This window comes from Lagenorhynchus albirostris, chromosome 20, assembly GCF_949774975.1.
Source record: "Lagenorhynchus albirostris chromosome 20, mLagAlb1.1, whole genome shotgun sequence".
In the NCBI taxonomy this organism is placed as follows: Eukaryota; Metazoa; Chordata; class Mammalia; order Artiodactyla; family Delphinidae; genus Lagenorhynchus; species Lagenorhynchus albirostris.
Window position 1 is genome coordinate 5,815,880 of NC_083114.1, and position 14,959 is coordinate 5,830,838.

The 14,959-nt window shown below is 43.1% G+C and overlaps 1 protein-coding gene across 1 annotated transcript in view; it reads right to left on the reverse strand.

Annotated features, from left to right (window-relative positions):
* Positions 1-14,959, reverse strand: part of DNAH9 (dynein axonemal heavy chain 9) — a 298,757-nt gene that overhangs the window by 80,172 nt on the left and 203,626 nt on the right. The window contains 2 exon segments of the mRNA XM_060132968.1: positions 1,369-1,794; positions 12,911-13,171. Coding sequence (XP_059988951.1) covers positions 1,369-1,794; positions 12,911-13,171 — 687 coding nt within the window.

Here is a 14,959-nt window from a genome sequence, read left to right on the forward strand (position 1 = left end):
GATTTTGTAAGTGGGGGAAAATCTTAATTTCGAAGATTAGATCCTTGTGCCAAATTAATTTGAGGTGCTCTTGGGCCTGGAAATCAAAACAGGAAGGGGATTATTTCCAGCACCTAATGGAAGCACCTAAGAAGATGATCCATTTATTCTTGATGAAGGTTTTTTTTTTTTTTTTTTTTTTTGCAGTACGTGGGCCTCTCACTGCTGTGGCCTCTCCCATTGTGGAGCACAGGCTCCGGACGCGCAGGCTCAACGGCCATGGCTCACGGGCCCAGCCACTCCGTAACATGTGGGATCTTCCCGGACCGGGGCACGAACCCGCGTCCCCTGCATCGGCAGGCGGACTCTCAACCACTGCGCCACGAGGGAAGCCCAAGGTTTGTACTTTTTGATGAAGGTTTGTACTTTGGGTCACGACAACCTTGCTAGCGACAGGAATGAAGGGGGAGGGGAATGGGGGAGGGATGGACTGGGAGGTTGGGATTACCAGATGCAAACTATTATGTATAGAATGGATAAACAACAAGGTCCTACTGTAGAGCACAGGGAACTATATTCAATAACCTGTGATAAACTATAATGGAAGAGAATATGAAAAAGAATGTATATATATGTATAACCGAATCACTTTGCTGTAGAGCAGAAAATAACACAACATTGTAAATCAACTATACTTCACTAAAATTACCTTTAAAAAAAGAATCTCCCATTTTTGACCCTTTGTTCTTAACTATCAGATGTCCAAAAATATTAGATTCATTGTGGCTAATAAGATAGCAGCTGGTTCCATGGATAATACTGTTCATTTATTATATGTATCCATCTGTCATCTTTTCTTTCCTCAGAGGAAAAGGAAAAAACCTTTTAGGACCAAGGTGTAAACCCATGGTCCAGTGGATCTGTCTTGTTTGGACTATACAGTGTTTGAGGAAGAAATTATAAAAGTTGCCTCTGCTGGGACTTCCCTGGCGGTCCAGTGGTTAGGACTCTGTGCTTCTACTGCTGGGGGCCCAGGTGGGTTCAATCCCTGGTCAGGGAACTAAGATCGCACAAGCTGCGCAGTGTGACTGAAAATAATGATAATAAATGTCTTTTAAAAAAAAGTTGCCTCTACTGAAAAATTAGGAGATTTTGGGTAACAATTTGGTTTTCTTTAAAAATCAGGGCTGAGGGGCTTCCCTGGTGGCGCAGTGGTTGAGAGTCCGCCTGCCGATGCAGGGGACACGGGTTCGTGCCCCAGTCTGGGAAGATCCCGCATGCCGTGGAGCGGCTGGGCCCGTGAGCCATGGCCGCTGAGCCTGTGCGTCCAGAGGCTGAGGCGCTGGGGCCTGGAGGAGAGGCTGTTTGCCTCAGGTGGGGGTCACTTACAGCGATCTTGGCTTTAACAGCCGCCAGCTTCTCCTGGGCGGCAGCGAGGTCCGAGGTGGCCTTGCTCAGTGCTTGGCGCTTGGGTTCCACGTCACAGAACACCTCGTAGAACTTCACAATGTTTATGACCCAAGAGCAGAGGCCGGCGGCTGCGTAGGACTTGGTGGCCACGAACTCGGGATTGAACTCGGGGTCATGCAGATACGGCTTGATGGCCTTGAGGCAGTTCTCGTGAATGTTCTCCTTGTCAAAGTGGATGAGGGAGTCCAGGAAGCCATCCACCTTGGCCATGGTGACCTTGGCGGCCTTCCAGCTGCGGTCCTTGGGCACCTTGCCCCCGGGGGCCACGAGAGCCATCACGGCAGCGCTGACGTTGCTGACGGCCGGCGGTGGGGAACCAAAAGACTTCAGCTCTGTCAGGTTGGTCTGGAAGAGAGAGGCAGGTCATTAGAGGAAAACGAACGTCTCTCTTTGTCCTCGGCCACTAATGGAGCGGGGCTCAGAGTGATCAATCTCAAAGGGCCGCTTTGAAGCCTGAGGCAGCCCTCGGAATTTTAAATATCATGACTTATCAAAAGGGAACCAAGCGACTCCCCAGCGGCTTCAGACTTCCCCGAATGGTTAGCCGAGACCCAGCTAGGTTCTCTCAGTGCTTTGACTCGTGGCCCACCAGAAACACACAATTTTTTCACATTTAGCTGAAAAATATAAGGATGCCAACATACTCTGAAACATGCAGCATGCCATGAATAAAAGACAAGGTTATTATAAATTAATTTCTATCTTGGATTGAAGAGAATAGCACTGTAGCCCAACTACTTTTTTTTCTTTAATTAAACTGCCTTGTTCCATGAGCTTGTGCTAACTGCACCTGGCTGTTCTGATAGCAAAGTGGCATTTTCTGCCAAGAAATAATTCAGACAGAAAGCCAGGCACACCCTGTGCCGTCACTGCCTCTGCCTAGACATGAGTTTGTCCTGTGCTCCAAGTTTCACTTGCTCTAGAAAGATATGGCTGAAAGGGCTGACCCTGGAAAGCCACTTGAACTTCCCAGGCCTCGGTGTTTCCGTCTGTTAAGTCGGGAGCAGTAAATCTGTAAGTGAAATTTGGTCAGAAATGCATATAAAGTTGATTTAAAGTGTGTTGTGACCGTCCATGAGGAGCATATGACCTCAAAAGCACTTGCTTTTGGGGCTGATTTTGTAAGTGGGGGAAAATCTTAATTTCGAAGATTAGATCCTTGTGCCAAATTAATTTTGGGGTGCTCTTGGGCCTGGAAATCAAAACAGGAAGGGGATTATTTCCAGCACCTAATGGAAGCACCTAGGAAGCTGCTCCATTTACTCTTGCAATGGTTTGTAGTTTGGGTCATGACAGCCTTGTCAGGGACAGCACAGATGTGGCAGATGTGCTCGCATACCTGTGCTAGTGGTTTCCCCTGGGCGAAAGAGGACAAAGTGTGAAAATACAATCAGAAACGAAAAGCCCACAATTTTAAAATATTAATAGTTTGTTAAGCCTGTTCAACACATTGAATTAAGAAAATATAAAAATGTATAAAGATGAAATTGAATTCTATAACCCAGATACATCATTGTTAATATTTCTATATAATTCCTTCCAGTTTTTTGAATATTCATATATATCTATAAATTAATCACAACTCTGGTTTCGGAGACAGAAAACCTAGCTGAAGTACAAAGGCGGATTTTCTTGCTCATGTATCTGGGGAGGATGGGACGTGAGGACCAGTGGAACTGCATTTTGAACTGCGTCAGCAGGATTCTCTGGACTCTCGTTTCTGCTTCTCCACGTACAGGAGTTTCTTTTTTACGAACCAGCTTCTTCATGTTGCAAGGCACTCGGCTAACCTCTCTGACCTCTACCTGGGCCACTTCCCCAGGCTCTCACTGAGCTCTGGGCACACTCACCTCTTCCACTTCCGTCTTCCCACCTCAGGACCCCTGCCTGCTACCCTCCTTCCTATGCCATTTGCCTGGCTGACCCCTTCTCATCCATCCAGATCTCAGTTCAGAAGTCCTCCCATGCAGAAAGACCCTCCCTGCCAACCTCCTCTTCCTAGTCACTGCCTATCTGAGCACCCCGGTGATCTGCATAGAACGGAGGGCAATCGGAAAAGGTTACCGCTGTTTCCTTCTGGAATTACTATACTCCTCTCCTTCATGCGAACAGGGACCTCATCTCTCTCGTTAACCACTGCAGCCTCAGCGCCTAGAACAGAGACTGGCACACAGTAGGTGCTCATCATCAACACGTGTGTTGAGCAATCAAATGAGAGGAAGGGGTGCCGCAGCTCCAGGCTCACATCCATTGCTTTGCAACTAGAAGGGAGGAAGATTTTTTTCCTCCAGCGCAAGTCAAAATTAAAAGGTCCTGGGAAATGATCTTGTTCAGTGAGGTGGGGCTCCTGTCACCAGTCACCGTGGGGCAGGTGATGTGGCACTACTAATAGGAACACAGGATGCAGGAGACATTTCTCAGAAGAAGGCAGATGTGGTTTTGGATGAGCCGGCATCAGGCACACTCCCCTCCCTGCCTTAGGTCTCTTGTTCTAGCTGATGCCTTGGCCTTGCCTGCTCTTCCCAGGTACCTGCCTGATGAATTCGCTCCTTTCCAAGTAAAAACTTCTCCCTCTCAAGGAGGCCCACACCCATCACCTTCTTTAATACTGAAACCTCCCACCTCCTCAACCCCTCCCCAGCTGCCCTGGCCCCAGAGCTCCCCCTGATTCTGCTCTACGGTTTTCTTTTTCTGCAGCATCTGTCACACTCTAATGTACTGTATAAAGTACGTTTTCATTACGCTGCTTGTCTCTCACCCATCCCCTGTGCTAGAATAGGCTCTTCATAGAGGCAGTATCTTCGTTCATGGGTGCACCACAGGCACCCCGAACACTGCCTGGCATGGAGTGCAGTCAGGGAGTCTCTGCTGAGTGAATAAATGTGTCTGCACAGTCATTCATTTGGCAAATGGGGATACAGTGGTGAATGAGAAAGGCAAAGTCCTTTTGCTCATGCACGTGGGAGAGGTGGGCAGAAAAAGAGGCCAACCTTTGATATATTGGATAGTGAGAAGTGCTCTGAAAAAAACAAAACAAAACAGGGCTAATGGGATAGTGGTTTCTTGAGGAATGATGGTGCCACTTTGGCTAGGGAGGGAGACCTGGGAAAGCCTTAGAGAAACTGCCATTGCACGTTGGGGAAGGGCAGAGCGTAAATGTGCAGGCGGGGGCAGGCACAAATGCCAGATTCCAGCACGATTTATAAGAGCTCTTCACATATATATGAGGATGCTAACTCTTTTCTTTTCAATTAAAAAAATTTGTTTATGATATTCTGTGACACATAGAAATTTAGTTTTTATGTAGCCCAATTGAATAATCCTTTTCCAGATGATATCTGCTATCATCCTTTGTTTTTATGCTTAGAAGCGTCTTTCATATACATATGAAAATTGACCTTACCTTATAATAATTTTTCTAGTTCTTTTACAGTTTGTTTCTTACTGTTCACTGGTTTACAAGGTAACACTATTTTGTCCTTTTATTAAAAGAATAAATATTTATTGTGAAATACTTAGCAAAGATGAAGATAAAAGCCAGAATCACTCCTGATTTTACTACCTAGAGATAAACATTAGTTATGTGCTGGTGTGTTTCATTATATGTACTTAACAGATAGACTAACAGAGAAACACAGAAAAGAAAGATGCGTGAACATAAATGAATGTGGTATATATCTGGCTCATTCATTTATATATACATATACATATATGTACACACACATATACATATATCAATCATTGTTTACACTATTTTTTCAAACCTGGCTTTCACTGAAAACTGTATCTTAAACTTTTTCGTGTCATGAATTATTTTTGCAAAACATGATTTTAAATAAAGTATGTACAATTTTCTCTCATTTAGATGGTCCATAATTTATTTAGCCAACCCCATATTGTTGGGCATTTAGGTTGTTAAATTTTTAATAGGTGTTTAAATGATATGAACTTTTAGTGACATTAGAAATAAATAAGCCAAAAATCACACTGGAATTAAATTAGACTTACACTTAACTTGTAAATTATTTGAGGAATAGTGACATCCTTATAATATTAAATCTTCCCTTACACAAACTTGGTACATCTGTTTGCCTATTTATATTTTATATTACTCAAAAAAGATGTGTAGTTTTCTTCACATAGTTTCAATAAATTTATTTATGTTTATTTGTACCATGTGTCTTGGCTGTTATCTTGAAAATATTATATTTTCTAACTGGCTACTGCTGATATTAGGGAAACTATTAAATTTTGTAATGGGCCCTTAAGTCTTCCCTTTTATTTGTTTTATTACATTTTTATGACATCTATGAATAATAATACATTTGTCTGGTACTTTACAACATTTACATGTTACCATTTTTCATTTATTATTGCATGGCTAGAAAGTTTAGGACAACTGTTTTATAATAGCAGCGAAGGGGGTCATTATAGTGCTTTTTCTATGTTAATGGGAATTCCGCTAATGCTCTACCATTAGACAGGATGTTTTGCTCTAGGACTGAGATTGAATGCTTTGTGTTAGCAAAATATCCAAATATCCTTTTTTTCCTACTTTACGAAGAGTTTTAATAGGAATGGATGTTGAAGTGTGTTAAGTACCATTCTGACATCTCTCAAAATGACTACAGAGCTTTTCTTCTTTGACCTATGATTGAGTATGTTTACAGGGTAGTATTATATAAGGGAAACTTATCAGTTGGTAGCATACTGTTGTTTGAATAAATTGCTGGATTTGAATTACTAGCATTTCATATGGATGTCTTATATCACTATTCATAAATTCGATTAATCTGTTTTATTTTCTTGTGCTATCTCTATCACTTTTAGTATCAAGCTTATCACATAATCAAGGCCTTAAAAAGTCCTGTAGCAAAGAAGTCTGTTAAATTCTGTAACCCTAGAATTCTCAAAATCATTTGATTATAAAATCTACTTTTTATATAACTTGTTAATATTAAGTTAAAAAGTCAAATGAAAGGGAGAAATATTTACAATATATATACCAAGACATATAGTAAAAATTTATTTTAAAACCCTGTAAATCAATACGGAAAAGGGAAATTATCTCATAAGAAAATGGACAAAGAATCTGAACAAATAATGGACAAAGGAAGAAATCTAAATATTTGAAAAGTTGCCCAGTCTCATTAGAATCAAACCATTTACAATTTTTTTAAATGAAAAATTTTTTGCTCTCCTGTTGAGAAAAATTAGGATAATTGAAAATATCTAAGATTGGCAAAGGTGTGGGGAAAGCAGTGTTTATAACTATAAAAGAGAAGAGCTATTTTGGACAGAAATTTAGCATTACTTATATAAAAAAAGAGAATATTGTTTATATGAGTTTCCTATTGCTTCTGTAACAAATTACCACAAACGTAGTGACTTAAAACAACATGAATTTATTATCTTACAGTTCTGGAGGTGAGGGGTCCTAAGCCGAAGATGCTGGAAGGGCTGGTCCCTTCCGGAGGCTGGAGGGGAGACTGTTCCTTGCTGCTCCCACTTCTAGAGGTCGGCCGCATTGCTTGGCTCAAGGCCCCACAGCACATCAGCTGTGTCCACCCCCTGCTCTTGTCACCACATCACCACCTTCTTCTTCCGACCTTCTTGTCTCCCTCTTCTATGGACGCTTGTGATGGCATTTAGGACCCACTGGATAACCCAGGGCAATCTCCCCACTGCAAGATCCTTGACTTAATCGCACCTACAGAGTCACCATCACCATACGAAGTAAAATTCACAGGTTCCAGAGGTTAGGACGTGAGTATCTTTGGGGGTGGAGGAGGCATGATTCAGCCTGCCATGCTGTTCGACCAAACAACTGTCCTTCTAATTTGGCTCAGAGAAATATTTGCACATATGCAGTAAAGACGTATGCACAAGGATATTTGTATTGGAGAAAAGAGAGAAACTAATTAAACACTCAACAGTAGATACATGGCTAAATGAAATAGAGTACGACTATAGCCTAGAATACTACAAAGCATTAAATCAACAAGATTCAATGTATGTACTGGCATGAAATAGTCTTGTTTCACGAAGAAAAGTAAGTTTCCGTTATCCATTTGTATTTAAAATATGACATATTTTATATGTGCATTTGTACAAATATAAATACACAGAAAAATTACTGGACTAGATACAGCTCAAATTCTTCCAGGAGTTTTCTTTTGGGAGAGGACTGGGGCTGGAGTGGAAAGAAGGGTGATTTTATATTTTACCCTATATATTCTATACTATTTGAATTATTCGTAACACCAAAAATGCCATTATATGTTATTTGTATAATAAAAAATAAGTTTACAGGCTTCCCTGGTGGTGCAGTGGTTGAGAGTCCACCTGCCGATGCAGGGGACACGGGTTTGTGCCCTGGTCTTGGAAGATCCCACATGCCGCGGAGTGGCTGGGCCCGTGAGCCATGGCCGCTGGGCCTGCGTGTCCAGAGCCTGTGCTCCGCAACGGGAGAGGCCACAACAGTGAGAGGCCCGCGTACCGCAAAAAAAACCCCAAAAGTTTACTGTAAAAAATCCATAGGAAATAAATAGAAAATTCCAAGTAATTCTGTAAGGAGACAAAAAAAGGCCATGAAATTGTAAGCAAAACCATTCTTCAACTAAGGCAGGAAAAGTTATACTGGATTTATTTCAGTTTAGCTATAAAAGTGAAACAAAACTGCCAAAGCAGAGACTTAAAATGTACACAGACTTACTACCATGCTCTGATTTATGTATTAACTAAAGATTTATTGTTAACTTTGAAAATGATGAGAAAATAAGGATGTGGTCCTTAAATACCAGAGTGCTGTGAACGCAGAAAAATTTGAGGCTACTTGAGGGGTCCTTGTGTACATGAAGCAATATCTCCCCTGTCACATGCAGCACAGTCTGATCCATTCTGCTTCATCAGGCGGGGCGGGGGTGTGGGCAGCTGGGAGAAATGGGTGAAGGCAGTTCAAAAGGTACAAACTTCCTGCTATAAAATAAAGAATCCTAGGGATGTAAGGTACATTGTGTACAGTTAATAACACTCTATTGTGTATTTGAAAGCTGCTAAGAGAGTAAATCTTAAAAACAAAAAACAAGAAAAAAATTGTAACCATGCGTGGTGATGGATGCTAACCAGACTTACTGTGCTGATCGTTTTGCAATACATTTATATGTATCGAATCAATATGTTGTACACTTGAAACTCGTATAATGTTATATGTCAATTATACCTCAAGTTAAAAAATGCCGTTTGAGACCCAGTTGAGAATCAGTTGTATCCTGCAGATTGTAAACACTGGTCCACAGTTAAACTTCTTAGTGATGCCATGGGCTGTTATTGATCATGCTCGAGCCACCTTTAGAGACTCATCTGCATGTCGCCTGTGCGCCTTCGGCTCAGACACACCACACCCTTTCATGCACCTGTGTCTTACAAACATTGTTCCTTTCTGGGATGGGCTTTTCTACCTCCTGGTCCATCTAGTGAAACACTCATCCTTGTGGCCCTTGTGTCACGGGGTTTCTCTTCCCTACTTCCTACCTGGCCAGGTGGTTAGCTATGCCCTTTTAGGTGCTCTCCAGCCAGTGAAAATTTTAAACTTTCATTTCTGTTAATGGAGTCCACACACAGTTCAGAGCTACTAGGCTGAGAACAAAACACATGCCCACTCCCCCCAACTCCAGCTCTCCAGAAGCCACCACTTACAAATTCTTCCATCATTCCTTTTAGATTTCATGCCTTATTGATAATGGATACACTGATGCTGCTATGTACTTCATTTTAGATGCTCTTGAAAGACTTCCTATTGTAGAGTGTGACTATTTATTTTTATTGTCCTCTTTTCTCCCCTAAGGTCCTCCCCCCATTATGGTCACATCAAAATTTCAGTTCAAATTCAGTATATACATGACTACGATTATAAACATTGGTTACCTTGGGTTATATTTTCTTGTTTGCATACCTTTAATTTTTTTCTGAAATTAATAAATACTTTCATTGTTTGTTTCCTTATAAGGTAAACTTCTAGGCAAATATCTGAAAGAGGAGGTAACCACGGAGATACTTGGGAGAAGACATTCCACACAGAAGCAATTTCTCGTTCAAAGGCCCTGGGCTGATATTGTGCTGGAAGTGTTTCAGATACAGTGAGAAGGTCAGTGTGGGTGGACTGGAGTGACAACTGGAAGAGAAGTGACTGGGGTGTAGACTGTATAGTAGAAGAGATGAACCAGGCAAAATCATGTAGGGCCTTGCAGGCCATGGAACTTTGGATTTTATTCTGAATATGATGGATCCTAAAATTTATATGGAACCATAAGAGACCCCGAATTGCCCAAGCAATTCTTTTCCCGAAGAAAAAGAACAAAGCAGGAGGCATAACCCTCCCAGACTTCAGACAATACTACAAAGCTATAGTAATCAAAAGAGCATGGTATTGGCACAAAAGCAGACATATGGATCAATAGAACAGAATAGAGAGCCCAGAAATAAACCCATACACCTATGTCAATTAATCTTGAATATGATGGGAAGCCAATGGAAGGTTCTGAACAGAGGGATGATGTGGTCAAACTGTTGTCTTAAAAAGGTCACTCAGACAGCTGCAATGGGCAAAGACAGCGCTGGAGCAAGGCTGTAAACAGCGAGGCCAAGTGAGAGGCTACTGCAATAGTCCAATGAAGATACGATGGTGGCTTGGACCAGGGTGACAGCAGTAGAGATGATATAAAGCATTTGAATTCTAGATATATTCTGAAAGTAGAATGGATAGAACTTGCTAATAGATTGGATGACAGTGTGAGAGAAAGAGCCCATTAATTCCTATTTGCCCCTTTCTTTGTAACAGAGAAAAGAAAGTGAGGGATTAAGAAGTTCAGTGACTAGTGCCAGGCTCCACAGCCAGTTAGAAGAAAGCACCTATCATGTTGCCTGGTACATAGTAGGCACTCATTAAAAATGAGTTTTACTCCCTTTGTGGCAGAGATACCTAGACTTCAAATCCAGTGCTTTTTTCAGAATTCTATCCCATTACTTCCATGAGTTACATCTCTATGTGATTATTTCTACCAACAATGATCAACTAACTAATCAGCCAACAAATTAACCAAGAGTATTTATGGGCTTTTGCTGTTTCCAGCGTTGTGGAAACAGACGAGGTAACACTGTTATAACGACATCATCAACCACAACAAACGTTTATTGAATGGCTGCCATCTGTTAGCTACTTTTCATAACTTATCTCATTGAATCCTTATAACAACCTGATGGGGACTATATTACTATTACCTCCATTTTACAGGTGAGGAAACGGACGTTCAGAGAAGAAAAATTCATTCCTAGAGCCACACGTAGTGAATAGTTCAGCCAGGATTTGGACTCAGCTCATCTTAGAAAATATAATCCCTGTGTCAAAAGATCTTATGAGAGACATCAGTCTTCTTGGCAAGAAATGATCAATGAGCACTTACAAGAGGGTGAATAAATAAAGTGGTCTCTCTTTTGTGCTCTGGAAATCAGAAAAGGGACAGACTGATCTCGAATGTAAGTTTGATTTTGAAATATGGGTCGTATTTAGACAGAGTGAGATGAAAGGAGAGGGAATCCTAGGTTGCGGCAGTGAAGTGATATCTAATCAAAGGCCTGGCGGTTGAGATGATGCTACTGGGGGGTCAGGGAGACCCAGACCCGGCTGTATTAACAGGTTCAGGCTGAGAAGTGGTAGCATAATTGGGCTACACCTCCGATTCCCCGTCCACCTGATGATACCCAAAACTTTCCTGGAGGAATCTTGTGTTCTCTAGGGTAGAGGCCCACTTAAGGCCTTTCTAGGTCCTTCCTTTTAGGAACTTTTCACCCCACATCATAAAAAAATACTAAGATGCATTTAGTATTTAATCTCACATTAAATACATTTTATACATAAGTATACGTCACAGGATTTTACAATGTCCCCAGTTCAGTCTCAGATTTTCTGAGGCCCTAAGTCAAGAGATGCTTCCTTCCAAAGTGAGGTGTGAGTTGGCTACACAGAACTAATAAAAGGAGGTTTCAATAGACCACAGTGTTTTGACTCTTGAACATGTCACTTGCACTGAGGGTATAAAGGAGTCAGGAGATCGAAGATTAAGAGAGAATGTTTAGTGAGAACTGCTGCTGAGTCCCACCCACTCTGCCTTTAAGAGAGGATGGGGGGCATTTGCAGTTCACATCAAGTCTGGAGAGAAGGGGGCTTTAAGGAGGCCACTCAGAGACCTTAAACGCTTCCCGCACAATTTGAGTCACACAGTGGACTGGGATCTAACCTACACCCCAGAAATCTACAGGATGAGAATACCAGGCTAGTCCCCTGACAGTGGAACTAGGGTAATTTACTGCGCGGCGGCCAATGCTCTCAGAGCCTGCCTGGAGAAAGGGGGCTCAGGTGTCTCCCGAGGAGCAGAGGTGACTGCTGGCACGGCACACCTCGCTTAGGCTGCCTTAGACCTTGACCAAGTACGTCATCCACGTGATGGGCAAGTGAATAGCTAGGCCCTCATGAGAAGGAGGAGAAAGCAACTTGCAGGGAAAGATCCCCGTGACTGGCGGAGGGTCTCCAAAGAGCTGATGTGAGCGTCCCGATAAACGGTCAGCTTTTCAGTCCCTCTCTGTTGCCAGCTCCTGGTGACATGGGTCTGTCTGCCCCCTTTTCCGCCTTCCTCCCTTACCCCTTCAGCCATGGTCATCCAAATAGGAAAGAAGGTTAATTGTGAAAACTATAAAAGGAAGAAGTAGTAACCACATGCTCCTCCCCACACATAGACTACATTTAAAGGGAACCAGAATAAAACTGCCTATGACTGCATCTCAAGAGCCATGGTTGTTCCACCAAAAGGTCATGTATATGAGCTGAATTTAGCTGACACACAATTGCATGCTGTTGACGCCTGAATACTTGCTAAGTTTGATTTTGTAGAACTTTTTTCTCACATTTTGGAGACAACATCTTTTTAGTCTCATATCTTAAATATTTTCATAGGGTCCTAAAAGGCTCATGTGTCCTATAGTACATAATGGGTAAAATGACCATGGACTGCATAGCTGGAAGATCTCTGGGCTTGGATTTTGAAGATGTGAGTTCAAGCCTGGCTCTCACATTGAGGTTTGTGACTCTGGGCAAGTCAGTTCTCTGGGCCCTGGCTTTCTCATCAGTGAAGCAAGGAGGCTGGACCAGTTGGCCTCTCCTGTCCTGACTGATTCTCACACTCACGTCTCTTGGATTTCATTGGTAGCTCGTGGATCCTGACATACAGTCAGCTTAAATAAACGTTTATTTCTTAATGAATAAACCAGTGACAGCTGGTCCCAGCCAAGCCCTCCCGACTTTGCCTTTGTGTCTCTTTGGAACAGGAGGGTAGCAGGTTGTCTTTGGGTCACAGGAGAGTCTGCTCCTCCCCCGAGGGATAGGCAAGCACGCAGACGCGGCTCCTACCTTGCTGAGGGTGCTGAGGGCTGCCTGGGCCGCCGTGAGCGCTGGCTCTGCCTTGGCCAGGTCTTCCTCGCAGTCCTCCTGCTTCTGCTTCACCTCTAGCGTGAGGAGGGCCACCTTCTGCGCCTCCTTGTCTGCGATGGCTTTCTCTCTGCTTGCCTTGTCTGTCTCTACGCCCACCACCTGAATCAGCTTGTCTGCATCTGCATTCTTCTGTTTCAGTTCCACTTCCTGGGCAGCCAGCTTGGCTTTCAGATCATCCACCTGCAGCAGAGAAGCAGCAGGTTTATTCGGACATGACTGTGGGGGTCTGACCCTGCAGAGCAGAGAAGAATGCCGACTCCTGATGCAAAGGTGAAAAGCTGAGATCTCAGCTGGGACCAAGCTCCCTGACCTGGGAAAGAAAAGGAACCCTGGACTCCCTCTTCCTCTCCCCTCTGCAGTAAATGTGGTGGAAGATTCTAAGCAACACATGCCTTGACCTTCCTTTCTCCTTGATGCCCAAATGACATAGGCTGCTTCTCACTGACATTGGTGCCTATATCTTACAAAACCTCACATGCCTAACATAACACTTTGCACATAGTAGGCCCTTAATAAAAACCAGGCATTCTTTAATTGAAATTGGCCAATGTGGAACACACCAAGGATTTAGCAAACTATAAAAATGAGTGTCCACTGTGCATCCTGAAAGATGGAATATATGAACAGACAGTGACCAGACCATAAAAGTAGAACTCTGAATCAGAACTCACAGTAACCAGCCCAGGAAACCAGCCCATTATCTACAATAACCAGCTCAGGAAGCCAGCCTGCTATAGGTCATACTTGTAGGAAGTCAGATTACTGTCCAAGTAACAGTCCAGGAAGACAGACAACAACCTCTGTAACAATCAGCCCCAGATGGCCAGGACTTGATTAATAACTGACAACTTTCTTAATTTTGTCCCTGCTTCCAACGTAGGACCAATGAGAGAAATTCAAACACACACCCCTAACCAATCACACAGGGTGCCCTGCTTCCAGTCAGCCCTCCTCCAGCTTCCAAGGGCCAATAGCCTTCATCCAGGAACGTTCCCTTCTTCCCACTATCAAGCTTTCCCGCTCCTCTGCCTGCCTTTGTGTCTCTGCCAAAGTGCGAACAATGGTGGCTGACGCCCTTGCTAGAGCAGGCTCTGAACAAAGAGCCTCTGAGTGTTCTCATTTGGTTCGTCTTCATCTATTTCCACAATCCTTTCAAGAAATAGATGACCAGGTTGAAATGGGACAGCAAGGATTCCGATGGTCCTGACCACCTGAGTTCCCTGCCCAGACTCCATACTCATGTGCATTTGGAGGCAGTAATGAAGTGATGGGGATGTTGGCTCTCAGGAAACCTTCTATTTCCCTGATCAGCTAGGGAGGGATGAATGGTTTTCTATGTGTTCAGTAGACTGTGATGGTTCTCAGAATGTGGTCCTTGGACCAGAAACATCAGCATCACCTGGGTGCTTGTTAGGAATGCAAATTCTCCGACCCACTCTGGACCTACTGGATCGGAAACTCTGGCAATGGGGCCCTGAGATCTGTGTTTTAACAGGCCCTCTGGGTGAATCTGATGCCCGCCTAGGTTTGAGAATCATTGGCCTAAGTCATGGCTTTTTCATGTGCAAGGAGAAGACTCATCTATTTCTGGAAAGTAAAAAAGCCAATTGTACTTGCAATATGGCCCATAAACTTTACATTGCAGCATGACCTCTCGTCCCTCATTTTCCTGAAGTCTATTTCACGCAACAACCAAATATTACTTCAGAGCTCGTGGAACGCGTCAAACAGATCCCAGTGCTTTATGATACAAAAATAAAACGGAGGCTTAGAAGCTTCTGATAATCCCTTTTCATGGCAGATCGAAAGAAAAGAAAATGAAGGCAGAAGAAAAAAAGAACGCTCTTTAATTTTGTGTATCCATAGAAACTGGAGACTTTGCATTAACCTCAAATGAAGGCCTGCTCCCTAGAACTCGTCTTATGTTCCCGCATTGGAAGGTTAATCCATTTCCACCTCCCGTTGTTC